Source organism: Phalacrocorax aristotelis, chromosome 24 (assembly GCF_949628215.1).
Source record: "Phalacrocorax aristotelis chromosome 24, bGulAri2.1, whole genome shotgun sequence".
NCBI lineage: Eukaryota > Metazoa > Chordata > Aves > Suliformes > Phalacrocoracidae > Phalacrocorax > Phalacrocorax aristotelis.
Window position 1 is genome coordinate 3,887,566 of NC_134299.1, and position 16,810 is coordinate 3,904,375.

At 49.4% G+C, this 16,810-nt stretch overlaps 1 protein-coding gene across 2 annotated transcripts; it reads left to right on the plus strand.

Moving 5' to 3' along the window:
- The first annotated feature begins 5,212 nt into the window (after nucleotides 1-5,212).
- On the plus strand, nucleotides 5,213-15,533 carry CHMP7 (charged multivesicular body protein 7). Of its 2 annotated transcripts, none has more exons than XM_075074564.1 (10): nucleotides 5,213-5,593; nucleotides 7,273-7,447; nucleotides 8,803-8,988; nucleotides 9,700-9,833; nucleotides 10,239-10,287; nucleotides 10,610-10,729; nucleotides 11,040-11,138; nucleotides 12,091-12,151; nucleotides 12,765-12,929; nucleotides 13,777-15,533. In XM_075074564.1, exons 1-10 carry the CDS (start codon nucleotides 5,304-5,306, stop codon nucleotides 13,839-13,841), a joined length of 1,344 nt encoding a protein of 447 aa, XP_074930665.1. In that variant the 5' UTR covers nucleotides 5,213-5,303; the 3' UTR covers nucleotides 13,842-15,533. The 2 variants fall into 2 exon arrangements, with proteins under 2 accessions (XP_074930665.1, XP_074930666.1); XM_075074565.1 differs by having other exon boundaries at nucleotides 12,768-12,929.
- The last annotated feature ends 1,277 nt before the right edge of the window (nucleotides 15,534-16,810 follow it).

The following is a 16,810-nucleotide window of genomic DNA, read 5'->3' on the forward strand; positions in this document are numbered from 1 at the left end:
GCTTTGTGACCGGCCTGTGGGTATTTAAGCTACAGAGGGATGCCCGCCCTCTCCCACTCCCCAGCTGTACCGAGGGGTGGGACGCCCGGGCAGATTTGTCATTCACCCGCCAACCAAGAATTTCCACCCCGGCGGTGCTGGTGTGCCGACCGTTTCCATTTAAGGCTGATTTGCAGGGCAGGCTCTGGTCATGGGCGGGCGAGAGAGGGATGTGTGTTTATCACCCAGGAACAGACCTCCCGGCAGGCACCCAGTCCTTATCGCCGGCAGCCTGCTCATCCCCACGGCTCCCTCGGAACCAGGAGCCCACCAGGACCGGGCGAGGCTGCACCGCAACAGAAGTATTGGGGGTAAATTAAGCACATCAAAAAGAAGAGGGGACCCGCTGTGGTTTTGGGATATCAAATTCCCCCCCTGCTTCCTCAGCTCTGTTGCAAGTGGAAAATAAAATGAGTGCAAGGGTTTGAGCAGGACCGTGGCTTGCCTCCCGCTCCCTCACTGCCAGGAGAAGCGAGATTTGAGCCCAAACTGCCCACAGAGGACAGCCGTAATAAACGGTCTGGGGAAACCTGGTCTTATCGGCCACGGTTAGTGGTTAACCTCGCACGAGCTGGCTGCCCCTGCAGCACTCGACGGTTCAGACCCTTGAAATATTTGTGTCCTGTCTAATGCAGCGTCTGTTTGCTCATCGTCCATCTTTAAGAGAGAGCAGGGGGCTGAAGGTGGCTCTAATCTCCCCTTCCAGAGCATCTTTCTTTTAACCGTGACCCCCAGCACACCCCGGGGAGGTGATGGGGTACGTGCCTATATATATATTATTTCTGAACATTGGCATTCAGTTCTACCTTCAGCTTTTTGCTGCCTCTGTTTTGTTTTTGTGCCTGGGAGGGATTTGAAGCCGCCTGATAATTTTGACCTTCCTCCCTCCGGATAAACAAATGATTTGTCTCATAAATGCCCGGTTCCTCTTTAAAAGAGAAAGGAAAAGGTCTTGCGGACAGTCCAGCCTGTGAACTTCATGAGAACAGAGCTCCATTCCCCACCGCACGCTCCCTGGGCAAGCCTGGGCAAGCCACACCGTCCCTCGGTGCCTCAGTTTCCCCTCTGCAGCAGAGGGATGATCAGACTTCTGTCTTCACTCCCTTTGCCTGACTTATCTTTGGGGTTCAGGAGATGCTCAGGGCAAGTGGGTGGATTTCCTAATCCTTTCTCCCTTCACCTTTCCTGATGCAGCTTCCCTGCCTCCAAGCAGGCAGATGCTGGACAGGGGAAAGGGTTAAACACTTCCTCTTCCCCTGCCAACCCAGAGGGCTCCTAAAAGCAAACGGAAACTTTAAACAGCAAATCTAGAGTATGAACTAAGATGTACTCCTTTCCCTGCCCTCCCCTTCCCTTTCCTACTCTTGAACCAGGACTTAAAAGGAGCTCTGGGTGAAGGAGAGGGGTGAGGGTGTTCCAGGCTGTCAGCTGCAGCCCAGGCTTTGTATCCAAACTAAGGCACCTGCCTGCTTCCAAACTGGAGCAGAAACCAGAGCAGAAACCTCTGACTCAGCAGGTCCGAGGATTGAAATGATCGATATTGCCTAAAATCCAGCTTTCTGCTCAACCCTGGAGAGTCCCGTCCCAGCTTAAATCTCCATGGGGCCGAGCTAGGATGTTACAAACTCCTAGAAAAGCCTGCGGCCGCACTGCAAATGCCTGCGCTTGCAGCCCAGCTGCTCCGGCAGCAGCAAGACCGGCTGGCTCGGCAGAGCAGAGCCGTCTCCTGCAGAACCGCTGCCCAGCAGGACCGGTCTCATCCCCTGCCACGCATAAGCCCTGAGACTCCGCAAAGGGACTGAGCTGCTGTTGTTGTACCTCCTTCCACAGCTACAAAAGTAAATTAAAAATCGGCTTTGGGGTTATACACTGAGGTTGCCTTGAATCTTTTCCCCAGATTTCTCAAAGCACATGGATACGTTCGTCAGCCAATATATATTTTAATTTATATCTTGTATCACAGTTTTTTCCCACAGCTGAATTTCCAAGAGGGAATTTCTCGCCTGGCACAGGAGAAGGATTAGACCATCCCTTGGCTCTTTTTATCACGTAACATGTGATGCCCGGGTCTAACAACCTCTGGCGCTGCAGGTTCAAGGCCAATTTTCTCAGGTGTATAAACACAGCCCCGTGCGGTTCCTTTGAACAAGACTCACAGTCAGATGCCACTGTTCAGCTTCCTGGGTGCAGCGTTCACTTTGCTGAGTGCGGCCAAAACATGCCCTCCTTAGCAGGGAAGATCCGGGCTGCTTTTTGGCAGAAGGGTTCCCAGAGATCGCAGGTCCTCGGGTATGAACAGCTTTGCAGTTAGAAGGCGATGTAATTTTGGGGCTAGCACTGAAAGGATTAATGTAAAATTTCAGCTTGACACAGAAAACTTGGAAGAAGATAAAAATAGGCTCTTGCCTCTGCTGAGTCATCTCCTGATTTAAAACATGAATCAGGGTGTGTTTAAAGGCTGCTCTGAGACCTGCTGCCTTCCCCAGGGCATTTAGGTCTGGCCAGGGGAAGAGAGCCAAGGTGGTGTTACCGAACTCTCTGAATGGGCATCACTGGCTTTTATTTACCGATGTGAAAGACCCTTGCTCACCAAGGCGCTGCAAGTCAGCAGGGCTGTGTTGAGGACCCGACTCTGACAATGAATGTGAAATAACCTCAATGAAAACAAAACCAGCAGCCACCTGTGGTCGCAAGCAGCTTTGCATGAGCGCACCACAGCCCGAATGGGCTCCAGCACAGCTCAGGGGACTCGGGAAGCCCTCGTAATAAACATGCTGGGTAAAATAAGCTCCATGTCCTGTGTCTCTGGGGGCTGCTGACTTCTCCCTGATTTCTGGAGAAACTCTGCAGGCATAGGGTGGTTCTTGCATGCCAGCAAGGACAGGGTTAAGCTCATGACTGCACACAGCCTGCCAGAGGAATCGCAGCGCTCACAGACCCACCAAAGCAATCCTTCCCTCTGTGCTTCTCAGGGAAGCCAAACACACCCGAGAAACCCGGGAAGTCCAGGCATGCATGTTGGAGGTGTTAATGGTTCTGTCCTCATCATGCAAGGGCTGATTAACCCGAGTGTGCCCACGAGGGACAGGGCACCCCAGCGCCGAGGTCCCAGGCACAGTCTGATTCCCCCCTGCTCTGCAAGAAACAAGAAATATTACACATGCAGAATGCAGCGATACAGAAATACCCAGAACTTGGCAGCTCTGCTTAAGCAGCAGCATTTGCCTCCCTTTTTTCTTAGCAGCATTGAGCTTTGCTCTGAAAACATCAGACTTCACATGAAGAAACTCCCATCTCTTGCTCCTCTCCTGCATCCTGACATTCATGTGGTGCAAGGTTGTTGCCTTTGGGGAACCGGGGAGAACAGGAATCATGCTACTACATGAAGGAAAAAAAAACAAAAGGCAGCTGCGAAAGGACAGGAAAGCCAACATCTGTGGATGTTAGCTCAGAGTCAAGTCCCTGCGAAGCAGTGCTGCCCCCACAGCCTTCAGCCGACCCGGCAAGGCCAGGCCGGGGCAGCCTCAGCGTGTGCTGAGGCCAGTCTCAGTTTAGCGCTCATGGGACGTCAGGCTTTAGCTTTAGCTACGTGGTTTCTGCCTCTTCAGATCTCCTCCAACGTAGCAAGCACCATTGGCCTGCAGTGGTTGGAGGAACTGGGTGCTGGGAAGATCCTGCTCGCTGCTGCTGCGGTGCTGCTGGCTCAGCCCCGTGCTGTCTGCGGGGTTCGCGTGTGCACAGCATGCTCTTTGCCATCAATTCCACAACCGTGCAAACAGCTGTGTGCTGTTACCAGGGTGATTTTTTGCTAGGAGGGTGTGGTGCCGTGCTGCAGGTCCCCAGGGGAGGACAGGGGATCTCCAGTCTCGGAGGTTTGCAGCCATGGCTGTGTCACCTGAACCATCGCTTGTCTGTGTGCCTGGCAGCACCTGCGTGCTGCATGCCCAACAGCCCGTGTGGGCTCTGCGCCTCGCTGGGCCGCAGCAGCAACACAGGTAAAGGGACGGAACACAAATAAAATGACAACAGCTCACAGAATCACAGAATGGTAGGGGTTAAAGGGACCTCTGGAGATCACCCCGTCCCACCCCTGCTGGAGCAGGCACCCCCAGAGCAAGGGCACAGGACCGCGTCCAGGCGGGGTGTGAATGTCTCCAGGGAAGGGACCCCACAGCCTCTCTGGGCAGCCTGTGCCCCTGCTCTGGCACCCACACAGCGAAGGGGTTTGTCCTCATGTTCAGGTGGAACCTCCCGTGTTCCAGCTTGTGCCCGTTGCCCCTTGGCCTGGCGTTGGGCACCGCTGAAAAGAGTCCAACCCCATCCCCCTGACACCCGCCCTTCAGACATTTATAGGCACTGATGAGATCCCCCCTCAGCCTTCTCTTCTCCAGGCTGAACAAGCCCAGGTCTCTCAGCCTTTCCTCCCAAGGGAGATGCTCCAGCCCCTGATCCCCTTGGCAGCTCTGCGCTGGCCTTGCTCCAGCGGTTCCCTACCCTTCCTGAACTGGGGGGCCCAGAACTGGACGCAGCACTTCAGAAGTGGCCTCGCTAGGGTGGAGCAGAGGGGGAGGATAACCTTCCTACCCTGCTGGCTACACTCCTTTTAAAGCACCCCAGGACACCCTTGGCATTCTTGGCCACAAGGGCATGGTGCTGGCTTAGCTTTAACTTGGTCCATCTACATTTGAAGCAGAGGTAACACCCTGGAGGCAAAGCAGCCCTTCGCTGTGTTAAACCTTTGAGGGCCAGGGGCCAAAAAGTCACTCCCCTTGGTGTTTTCGCTGGGTGCCCGCTCGTCTTTGGGTTTGCTTGGGTTTGGGGGACTCAGGGGCCAAGGCTGCCAAGCCACAGATTGGGGCCCAAGATGGTGGCTCCCACGGCTCAGCCTCCAGCCCCGATTTCATCAAGAGCTGGCAAACACCAGCCCCTATTCTGGAGGGTGACATCATCCCTAATGACATCACCAGGTGATGTCACGCCGGGGCGGGGGGGTGTGTGTTTTGGGGAGCGGTGAAGGGGCGGGGGTGGGGGCAGAACGAAACCCAGGCCGGGCTTAGGCCAGGCCTGGGATGGGCCGGCGGTGCATGGCGGGAAGGCGGCGGCGCAGGGCCGTACCACGGCGGGCGGTGCGGGGGGCGCGCTGCGGGCCGGCCCACACAAAGCCCGGGGCGGGGGGGGGCGGTACGCATGCGCAGTGCGTCTCCCCGGCAGGCAGGCGGGTCCCGGCCGGGCGGAGGCCGCGGCGGAGCCGGGGGCTCGCGTAGATGTGCAGCCCGGGGAGGGCGCCGCCTGGGCCGGCCCCGGCGGGGGACCTGCCGCCCGAGTGGGAGACGGACGACGAGCGTATGGCTTTTCTCTTCTCGGCCTTTAAGCAGAGCCGTGAGGTGAATAGCACCGAGTGGGACAGCAAGATGGCCTTCTGGGTCGGGCTGGTGCTGGCCCGCGGCCGCCGCCGGGGAGCCGTGCGTACCTGCCTGAGAGACCTGCAGCACGGCTTCGAACGGCGCGGCAGCGTCCCGCTCGGCCTTGGCACCGTCCTCCGGGAGCTCCTCAGGTACCGCCGGGCCCGCAGGCCTCCGGCTGCGGGGGCTGGATGGCGGGGAAGGCCGCAGGGGGGTCTCTGAGGGGGGGCGGCTGGAGGGGGAGGGGGTGTAAGGGAGCTTTGCACCCTGCAGGGTGGGCTCCCTGCGGTGCCAGCCTGGATGTGTGCACGACAGGGAGGGCGTTGGAGAGGGACGGGGGGGAGGCTCGGTGCTGCTCTTGGAGGGGTGGTTGTGCCTGCCTGAGCTAAGCCCTGGGGGTGTGGGAGAGCGTGAGTGGGTTTCTGTAGAATCACAGAGTCATTAAGGTTGGAAAAGACTTCTGGGATCATCACATCCAACTGTCAACCCAACACCTCCTAAACCATGCCATGAAGTGCCACATCTACATGTTTTTTGAACACCCCCAGGGATGGTGACTCCCCCACCTCTCTGGGCAGCCTGTGCCAATGCCTGACCACTCTTGCAGTGAAGATATTTTCCCTCATATCCAACCTAAACCTCCCCTGATGCAGCTTGAGGCTGTTTCCTCTCGTCCTGTCACTGGTGACTTGGGAGCAGAGACCAGCCCCCCCCCATCACTCCAGCCCCTCTCAGGCAGCTGCAGAGAGCGAGAAGGGCTCCCCTCAGCCCCCTCTTCTCCAGGCTAAACCCCCCCAGCTCCCTCAGCCTCCCCTCAGCACACTTGTGCTCCAGACCCTTCCCCAGCTCTGTTGCCCTTCTCTGGACACGCTCCAGCACCTTCGCGTCCTTGTCCTGAGGGGCCCAAAACTGAATCCAAGAATCGAGGTGCGGCCTAACCAGTGCCGAGCACAGAGGCACCATCCCTGCCCTGTGCCAGGGCTTGCAAAGGAGAAGAGAGAGGCCCAAGGGAATACAGGGTTGTGTTGTGCAGGGAAGGGGGGAATTTGGGAGCCCTGTGCGAGGTAAAGCATGAGCGGGAGTCAGAAGAGCTTGCCCTGGTGTCACAGGAGGCATGGGAGAGCAGTGTGCCATGGGGAGTGCAGGGGATCCCAAGTGAATACTGTGCTGGGAGAGCTTATATGTGTAGGAGGAGCTTGGTGTTAAATTGGGTTATATTTCTCTGAAATGGTGGTTGTGATGACCCAGGTGTGGATGGTATGTGGTGGTGTATGGGCATGTAGGGATGTGGTGCACTGGTATTTGCCACCAAGTGTTTTGTATTGTGAAATTGGAGCTTGGGACTGATATGCTGAAAGGATTTGAGAACAGCAGGAGCTAGCTGAGTCTGTGTCTGTAACATAAAAAATAAAATCTCTAGATCTGAGAAGACCTATGTTTGCAATTAGACACACAAATGAAGCATCCTGAAATGAGCCGCTGCCTCTTCTAAAAACTGGCCCTCCCTGTCGACTTCCTTGTTCGATGGATCCTCAGTTTCAAGTCAGAAAACTGGGAGGAACTTGTGAAACTGAAAAAAACAGTAAACAAAAGACCCTTGTGTCTAGAGGAAGCCGGAGAGGAGTGGAGACCACTGTGTGCTTCCAGAGGCAGTGGTAACATGTGAAACTACCTAGAAACTGGTGTTAGAAAACACCACTAGGACTGTGGATGTCCGAAGCGTAGAGCGTTGTTTTAGTTAATTAATCTCATGCTGGCACTCTTGCTCGCTGCCAGTGTTTAGGGTTTAGGGCTGACCGCATTCAGTTCTGCATGAATGTCTTTTCTCTAGACGGGGCAAGCTGCAGAGGGAGTCGGACTTCATGGCCAGTGTAGACAGCAGCTGGATCTCCTGGGGTGTGGGAGTCTTCATTCTGAAGCCCCTGAAGTGGACACTCTCCAGTGTGCTGGGTGACAGTAAAATACCTGAGGAAGAAGAAGTTCTGATTTATGTGGAGCTGCTTCAGGTGAGTGTTGCTGAGAGCTTTCTCAAGACTGTGTGTCTCCAGAAAAACTGAGTCATTTTATGTGTTTACAAGGAAGGGTCAGGGTTGAATAGACCTTCATTTGTGCTCCTTAGGTGTAGAGAGGTGGATGGAATAACTCAGGAATAAGAATTAGTTCTATATCTACAGATGTTCCTTGAAATTAACATAATGTGTTTTCACTGACTTCCAAGAAATGGGAGGGACTGGCTTGCCTAGGAGGGCCAGCAGTATGCTATGAGACCACTGTAAATCTCGAGTTTGAGTTAGTGCAAGTGTAGTATGTGAGAGAAACTCGCAGACCGAGTGCCATCCGTTGCAGGGAGAAACGGGTGATGTAGAAGTCACTGCTGTCAGTCTAGCGTATCATCGAGCTGAACTCGCGTGTGCATTATCAAAGGCTGCTTTCACTTCAGAGCATGTGCTTTCAGCTTGCCTCTTCAGACGTGATTAGAGCTGCCCTTGGATCCTGTCAAAGACCCTTTTCTTTGGCGCATTGTTAGTGGTAGCCCTGTGGGCTGTGTTGTGAATTTGCGTAACTCGTCGTTGATCAGCCTAACTTGGGGGATGCAGTGCTGACAGTCGAGACCGTGGGTCCCTGTCTGTGTTACTTGGTGACTGTTAAAATTAGCACCAAGACTTGCTGCTATTGCATGCAGGTGGCATCAAAATGACTGGGACTAGCAGAAATGCAAGAGCTCTTTAGGTGTGTTCCTTTATTTGTAGTTACTCCGATAGCAGACGGTGTCTTTCCTCTGTGGTGGCTATTCCACAATCCTTTCAGAGGGGGTGTGCATGGGAGGGAAGAGGTACCTTTTAAAAAGGTGCCTGGCAAACCACAAGCCTTGATATGGAATCAGGGGGCAGGTGGACAGAGCTGTTTCTATAGTCCTACATGGACTGTAACTGTTGCTTGAAATGGGGAAAACTTCCTCTGTGTGCATACAAATTATGAGTACAATTACAGCGTGGATTAAAGAAAAGGTTTGATTTGGTTTAAACTCGGGGAGGGGGACGGACTTCAGGAAGTGCAGAGGAGGCCAACTTGCTGCCTGTGTGGTTCTTATGTTGTACTGTAGCGTTTACCCAGGGAATGTTTTGGTTCTCCTGTAAAATTTTCCTGTTCTTCACTCTGTTGATGGTGCTATTTTTAGAGCATTGTAATTGTGTTTTGAATGTTATGTAGAACTTGTTCTGAAAGGTTGTCTCACTCAAAATGTTATGCGGCTCACTTTTTACCCTCGGTGTGTGGGAGGAAGCGGGTGGACTTGGCAGGTGTTGTGAGAGAAGTAAGAGTTCTGTGTAAACTAATCGACAGCTCCGTTGCTTCCTTTCAGGAGAAGGCAGAGGAAGTTTATCGCCTATATCAGAACTCCGCGCTTTCTTCTCATCCTGTTGTTGCCCTCTCAGAGCTGCGTTCCCTCTGCGCCAGTGTTTGTCCAGATGAAAGGACGTTCTACTTGTTGCTGCTCCAGCTGCAAAAGGAAAAGAGAGTCACAATCCTGGAACAGAGCGGAGAGAAGGTACAGGGTAAAGGTGACTGCTTTCGGGTGGTATAATCCCTGTCTTGCATTTCATCTGGCTGGAAAGAATACTTTGTTGGCTAAATAGGGATGTTCTTTGATTGGAGAAGTCAATTTTGTGTTCTCCAACATCATAACCTGGTTATAGACGAGATTAAATCCTCATTCTTGCATGACAGGTTCTTATTTTCCTCCGTCAAATGTTTGTAATATTACCTATGTAATTTAACAGCTGGAAAATAGGCAGATACTCTAGTAGTCTACTTGCAGGTTCCCAGCTACCCAAATTGAAATCGTTCCATGCCACTAGAATCCGTGTTCCACTTTCTGTGAAAAGGTTTTCCTGTCTGTCAGTAACTACAGAGATGCAGGCGCTCCCATCTCTAGGAAGGCGTGTTTGCCTGTAGCGTTCTGCGCCGTACAGTTGTCACGCTTAGAAGTGTGACGTTGCCATACACTGTTCAGAGCACCAGGGCAGCCTTAAATCTTCAGGGTGTTCCATTAAGGCTTTGTGTTTCCACACTGGTGTCGCATGATCCTGTCTAGTTCAGTATTGGGTTATATGGTGACTGGTATGACCTTGTCGCTCTATTACAAGGCTTAAACTGGGGGTGTAAAAGCATCTTTTCCTTCCATCAGAGTGGAAATATTTCTAGTGCAGGCACAGATTCTGGAGACAAGTGACTCAAGCGTGTGATTCTCTTTCTTTAGATAGTGAAGTTTGCCCGAGGTCTTCATGCCAAAGTCTCCCCAGTGAATGATGTGGACATTGGAGTATATCAGTTGATGCAAAGCGAACAGCTGCTGTCACAGAAGGTGGAGTCCCTTTCCCAGGAAGCAGAGAAGTAATTTGGGGAAGGGTGGTGGGAAGAACATCCATGTGCTGTAGAACTTTGTACTCCTGTGACATAGTTAGAACAAAGCTGCTTTCTGAAAGTGCGAGTCATTCTTTCCGGTTCAGTAAACATAACCACAGTCATGTGGTAGGGCAGGTTTTCTGTCTTTGTTCCCTGTCCCCACAAAAACAACATGCAGTGAATGGATATCAGAAGTTCTTGCAAAGACCTGGAACACATGCAAGGCACAGGCTTCTGAGAAGCAACAATGGCTTAAGTGTGGTTGTATCCAAAATGCGTTGTTACTTGGTCACCTCTGGATTAGAGCAAGGTAGTGAGGATTGTTGTTGATTGTTGTAAAATAACTGCTGCTTGCAAAGGAATAAGCTGCTTTTCCTTGTTGCATCTGTACAGGTGTAAAGAGGATGCCCGGAGTGCTTGTAGAGCTGGGAAAAAGCAATTGGTAAGTACCGTTGTAGTTGGGAGTGTCTTGGACAAGTTAAGTGTCTTGGAGGTGGTCCGTAACTGCAGATAATGACCAGGGTTAGGCATTGTATACTTGAATTTAGATGTAGTGAAGTGGTGTTTCTGAGGCTGAAGATCTGCTTAAGGTGAAGATAACAATATATTTGTCCAGAGTGATGCAGTGAAGAGAAATGGAAATACCTAGCCCTTAAAACCAGCTGTTTTGTGTGTGCCTTGCTGCACGGGGATTGCTGCCGTTTTACATTTCCTTTGGCTGCTGCCTGGTTTGTGATCCAAGTCTGTGTATCTAATGTCTCCAGGCACTGAGATGTTTGAAGTCCAAACGAAGGACAGAAAGGCGCATTGAAGAGCTTCATTCCAAGCTGGATGCAGTGCAGGGGATCTTGGATCGTATATACGCCTCCCAGACCGACCAGATGGTAGCGTGTTAATTTTGTCTTGTGCTTCTCACTTGAGCCCTGCTCTTCTCATTTGTGCTGCTTTACCTGCTTTTGGGAGCTCGTGTCTGAGGGGTGTAAGCTGGCTGGTGAGATTTTATTCTCTGCTCTGATGTTGGGGTGTTGCTCTGAGAAAACCTGCTTGTGGCTTCATTTTCTTGTGTGCTGGTGTTTCTCTGAGGGTCCTGCTGGGATAACAGGTCTTGAGAGTAGCTTACACTGCCTGTTGTTTGTTCGTAGTTAGCATTGTGCATCTTTCTCTTTTTGTTTATGTTTATATTTTATTTTAAAGGTATTTAATGCCTATCAGGCTGGTGTGGGAGCTCTGAAACTGTCTATGAAGGATGTTCCTGTGGAGAAGGCAGAGAACCTGGTGGATCAGATCCAAGAGGTACTGAAATAAGAGCACATCTAAATAACGAAGCAAGTGGTGTGTAGATATACATGGCAAGATTGCCCAGATATTAATGCTGAGGCTTCTGGTGCTGCTTGGTTTCTATTCCATATGTCACCAGAGCAAACTGACTTAATCCTGATCTTTTCAGATCAGCAAGCAGAGGTCTTCAAATAACTGTCTGTGTTTGGGTATTTGCATTTATTGCTGGCTAGTAATCACAATTTACACTTAATTTCTGTGGTTCGTGTGTTCTTTTGGTTAACAATATTGTGCAAGCACACAACTTTCCTAGGAAATGTTTAGTGAGATGTATTAAAAAGAAATCAAATTCATACCTTTGGAAGCTGGAGTGCAACTACATTCATAAAAACAGGGTTTGAAAACTGCCTAACCCATGATCTTCTGCAATATTCAGTAAGGGAAAGGACAGGGGTTCATTCTGAATGAATTGAAATGAAGAGATCAATCTGTCTGCATAAGCTGGTGTAAAAACCAGAAAGGGATTCCTTTTTTAGCAACTTCAGCTCCATGTACTTAAATAGCGACTTAAACTAGTGAGCTGAGGGGCTATCTGTAAAACTTCATAGCTGAGATGTATTGGTCTTTAGCTTCCTTATTTTGTTAGCCTAAGCCGCGATGTAAGCTTGACTTACGTGAAAAAGCTAAAATTAGGGGGATTTTTTTTTCTTTAAAACGGTGTTTCAGGTTTGATCTTCAAACGTGCTGCTTGGTCTTGTAGCACTTTATTTAGTAACCTTCCATGTTAACTGCTTTTGCTAGTGAAAAAAACCAGTCATGTTGGAAGTCTCTTCTGCACTAGTATCTGCCGTCTTTAAGTCCAATTTTGAAATTCTTTTTGTTATTTGGACTTTTGACGTAAGTGGCTGCAGTAAGACATAAGATTAGTTTATATTCAATACCAAACGCTGTGTATTTTTTTCATCAGCTTTGTGATACTCAAGATGAAGTAGCTCAGACTCTGGCTGGAGTGGGAATCAACGGTCTAGGTATGTTTTGGGGTTTTCATCCTTTGCTCATTTTCTCTTGCCACTGCTGGCCCTTTGTGCTGCCATCCCTTCCCTGCTCCCTCCCCATGTACGTCTAGTCCTCCTTCCTGGCAGGATAAGCACTTACTGAAATACCAGGGGTGTTGCTACTGGTGCCTTCAGAGGGAATGAGACTGGCAAGGAGTTCTGTCCTCTGACAGTGGGTTGCAGCGGAATCAGCATTTGTGCATCTCCAAATCCTTGCAGTCTCTTAAGTGCTGGTGGATTTCAGTTCAGAGTTGTGTAATGTTAATTTAAATCTATTTTTAGAGTGGCTGCCACTTTGTTTTTTGAGTGATGATCTTTTTCCTCTGGCCTGTGTGTTACTGCAGCTTGTCTCTGCTGAAATGTTTTCGTGCCCTTAGATGCCTCGGCGCAAAGGCTTCTAAAGGAATAGCTTCTCCCTGAGTTCAGGACTGAATTTTCACCTTTAGAAGCAGCGCAGGGAGTTCATTGTTATTATGAGTAATGATGGATGGGAGTAATAATGCCTCTGTTAAACTTGGACTTCAGTCTGTGCTTCAAAGATGCTACTTAATTCTGCTTGGAACTGAATGAGTGTTTTTCTAATCAGCAGAGATGGACACTGAGGAACTTGAGAAGGAGCTGGACAGTCTCCTCCAGGACTCGACTAAGGAGCCTGTAGATCTGCCTCCTGTTCCCCAGAAGGTGCTGAATCCACCTATTTCTGATGCTGAGCTCGAAGCTGAATTGGAAAAGCTCTCTGTTTCTGATGGAGGTATGGATGTCGGTGAGTCATGTCAGCTAGCTGCTATTAGGATCTATGACAGCCTTGCAAAATGAAAGATGTCTAACAGAACTAAAGCCTGAGCTGGAATCTTTCCCATTTCCAGTTAAGCAGGTGAAATCAAGCTCTGCTGGAGGCTGTGCCAGGTGCTCAGTGGCATTGTCTTCCACTGCTGGACTCAGCCTTGAGAGAACTGCCCTCTTTGCTAGAAAGTCTGCCTGGACTTTTTGCCATGGGGTATAGGGAAAGTTGAAGGCCCTATGAGCAAACTAGTGCTTGGACTAATTGTTTTTTTTGTTGTCGTTTAACAAAGCCTGTGCAAAGCCAGGCAGTGTGTTTTGTATATTCTGTTAACAGTGATAAAGTAGGCCAGCATTTTCATGCCTGTCGCTGCCAAGCACACGGCATCTTCTTCGTCCTAGAATGCTCACTATGTCTATGTTATAGGTATGATGTCTGCTTAAACTAGTACTATAGTACTAGTCTATAGTGAGTGACCAGAGCTTATGGCCTTGAACTGCGTGCTGAGTTTTCCCTAGACCTGTTTTGGACAGGGGTAAATAAACTTCAGTTTTCCGTTTGGGAATCTGTTGAAGAACAATTGCATAGGACTGTCCATATAGTTTTCTCCCTATTTGGGCAGCTGATATTCTCAGGTTTCAGAGCAGAAGAACGCTCAGCATCCCCTATCAAACATGATTTTTCCATGTTTCCAAGAGAGTGCAGCTGAATATTGAAGCACTGAGGCGCTCCGAAATTGTATTTGTTACGGACGTGGTTGATCTAGTCCCTCTTACTGATGAGAACTGATGTCTTTCCGTTGCAATTTTCTTTATAGATTTGGCACAAAAGACTCCCTCTGCTTCCTCTGAACCCAAAACAGCTCTGGGACTGAATCTCTAAAGACCCAACAGTATCCTGTTGCTGCAGTTTGAGAAATTGTCTTAAGGTTCCTTAACTAATGACTAGAACTTCTGGGGAGAAGAGTAACGCTCCCCTGTTCTTCATGGATATCACTTTGCTCAGCAACAGGATCTCCTGCCATGACAATCCACTCTGGAACTGGCCCCAGCTGGTGTTTGTCATCTCTGTGCCAACATCTGCACTGGTCTCTACTTGATTTGTTATCCCAAGACACTCTGCAACATCCAGTCTTCCCTTCTGGGAATGCAATTCACTCTTCTGCCCAGCGAAGACAAACTCTTCTATGTCCATAACAGTGCTCAGTTTTGTTTGTTTTTTTTTTCTTTCTTTTCCTTTGCTGTGGCTGATGTTGAGAATCTGAGTTGCAGCAGTATTGCAGTTGCTCAACATTTGGCTGTTCGTGTGGTTGTTTAGAACACTTGGCACATAAGTACTGTCTTTGACATGAGTTATCTGCAACAAGCTTAAACACCTGTTGATAGTTCTACCCTCCCTGTCTGTATTTTGCACGGTCGTGGACAACTAGACACTGTAACTGTTAAGTTGTAGGAGATTTTGTTGCTGTTCTAGGGGGCAGCAACTGCAAGCACAAGACGAAAACAATTCCTCTTTCTGTAATGATGCTAAGGCCTTAAAAGGGAGACCTGCAAAAGATAGTAAATTAAGGAGTTCCTTACGCTGTCTGTTGTGATAAAGGCTTGCAGTCAGTATGATACAATTTTCTGCTTGCTTTTACTTGAAATCTGAGCTGTTTGCTATTTTTGTACCTTCCCTGTTTGCAAACCTTCTTGGGAGCTGCAGGGTGATCTGCCCTGAGCTCTCATATCGAGTGATTTCGGGTAGGAGGGGAAGGGACACAATTCCCTTTCTGAGGGACAGTTTTGTACAACAGCCTTGACTTTGCCTTCACTCTTAATGTTGCAGTTCAGCAAGGTTATGGTTTACCAGAAAGCCCCAAAACAAAACCCTGTAAATGTTTCTAGCGAAAACCAAAACAAAACAGAAACCAAGCACAGCAACCGAAGGTGGTTTTTAGAGGCTTTTACCCATCAGAACTGAAATTGTCATCTTTTGCAGGTCACTTTTTTATTATGCGTATGCACACGGAAGAGCAGAAAGCCTGATACGTAGCCTGAATAAATGAATTCTTTCAGGAGGGGAATGTGCTATTAACTGGGCTTTCTGCACACAGAGCCTGTGCATGGCAGGGGAGCGACTAGCTACGTGATGACGTGTAACCAGTCCTCCTCTCCCTGCGCTCCTCCCTGACTCGGAATGTATTCCTGTCACCGTTCCTACGCTGCCTCCTGTACCGAGCTCCGTTGCTCGAGCTGTGTGGATGGCAGCTTGGGTGAGCCTTGGCTAAACTAGGGCTGGAGTTCCCATGTCCAGTTAATTATTGGCAACCCACCATTAGTCCCAGAGGACGGGGGAAGAAATTACAGGTGTCGCTAGGGTGCTGTGTGGGCTCTGGCTTCTTTGTCACTTTGCCCAGGAGTGCAGACTCCTGCCAGAGGAGGTGTGCTGTAGCCAGCTAGCACTTTACCCAGGCTGCACATGGAATTATGTGAAATGACTTGAAGCTCTGTATTCCTTTCCTTTGTAAGTAAACGGGGGAAAACCCACTGTGTTTTCTGCCTATGTCTAATAAAGGGGAGGGGAAGAACCAGAGTCTTTTGTGGTGTCTCCTTTTCTTGCTCTGTGCCACAGATCACTGCTGTTTTAGTGGTGTCCCAGCTGTGCTTCTGCATCTATAAAACTTGTCTGCTGAAAATAAACGGGCAGATTCCTGGGCTGCTCTGTCAAAAACCAAACCGAATAACTGCTGTACCAGACTTCAAACACAGAGAGAAGGCTCGGGGAAATCAAAAAAGCCAGTTACTTTAACTTTAAAAAGTTGTCTGTTTTTTACCAAGTAGCCTGTGTCTGGCTTTTGGGTTGTCCGGCCTTAATTTTATGAGTATCGTTTTGGAAAGGCTTGCTTCTTTTTCTTTGTTTCAGCTTGTCTTGTCTTTCTTTTTCATTGTTGTGCATCTCGCAAACTAGTGCAATTTCAGGCCTCGTACAGAACAGTCCTTTGCCTAAGCCACCCTGCTGTGGCCACGGAGGAAACTGCTACGCCGGGAAGTCGGTTCTCCTAATTCAGCCCTTGGTTATGTACTGAACAATACCTAAGCCTTATTCTGTGACAGTTTTTGTCCAGCTCTTTGGTTGTATTTAAGCACCGCAGCCCAGAAAACACACTGAATTTTTTTTTTCCTTCTGTCTAAACGCAAAGAATGTAAATGGAGTAACTTGGTGCGTGAACTACTCAAAACAAATTATACTTGCTTCCCTCTCATACTAAGATGCCTGAAGTAAGCTTTGAATTTGCAGGCAGTCAGGCTTGTTTCCTCTGGCAAGAGGCTTGATGTGTGCTGGCACGGTGATCCCTGGAGAGCTACTGTGGTTTTTTGCAGGGGCAGGCAGGGAGGAGGAAGTTTCTTGTCCCTGTGCTTATCTTACACTGTCTACAGTGCAACTATAGGAAGGCCTAGGCCTTGCCTGCAGCCAGTGTCACTGGATTTTTTCTTGAAGGATCTGATTACGCCTCGTTTCTCCCCTGCTATTAGAACTTTTATCTTCTCTGGAAGTGAAGTGCAAAGCGGTTCCTATAGGAATAAACACTCCTGTAATTCTGTAATGCATCTGACTGAGGCAGCCATTCTGGAAGAGGCATTTAAGAGTTAAACCCAAGCAGCTGCCGCTTTATTTGAAGTGGCTTGTAATTTTCTTCCTTTGATGCAAAGTGGGGAATGTAATCAAGATGGCTGAATAGAGAATTTTAAGTATATTTTGGTGAGACAGCAGGGAGGGGAAATAGAGGGCAGCTTCTTGCTGGGTGAGGAAATTAAATATAAAAACCTAGAGCTGAATTGCCACTAAACTAGAATTTTACCATATTTGAG

Coding starts and splice junctions, on each gene's coding strand:
- CHMP7 (XM_075074564.1), top strand. CDS start 5,304: ATGTGCAGCCCGGGGAGGGCGCCGCCTGGGCCGGCCCCGGCGGGGGAC. Junction 10,730..11,039: donor CCTCCCAGACCGACCAGATG/GTAGCGTGTTAA, acceptor TTTATTTTAAAG/GTATTTAATGCCTATCAGGC. Junction 12,930..13,776: donor GCTCTCTGTTTCTGATGGAG/GTATGGATGTCG, acceptor TTTTCTTTATAG/ATTTGGCACAAAAGACTCCC.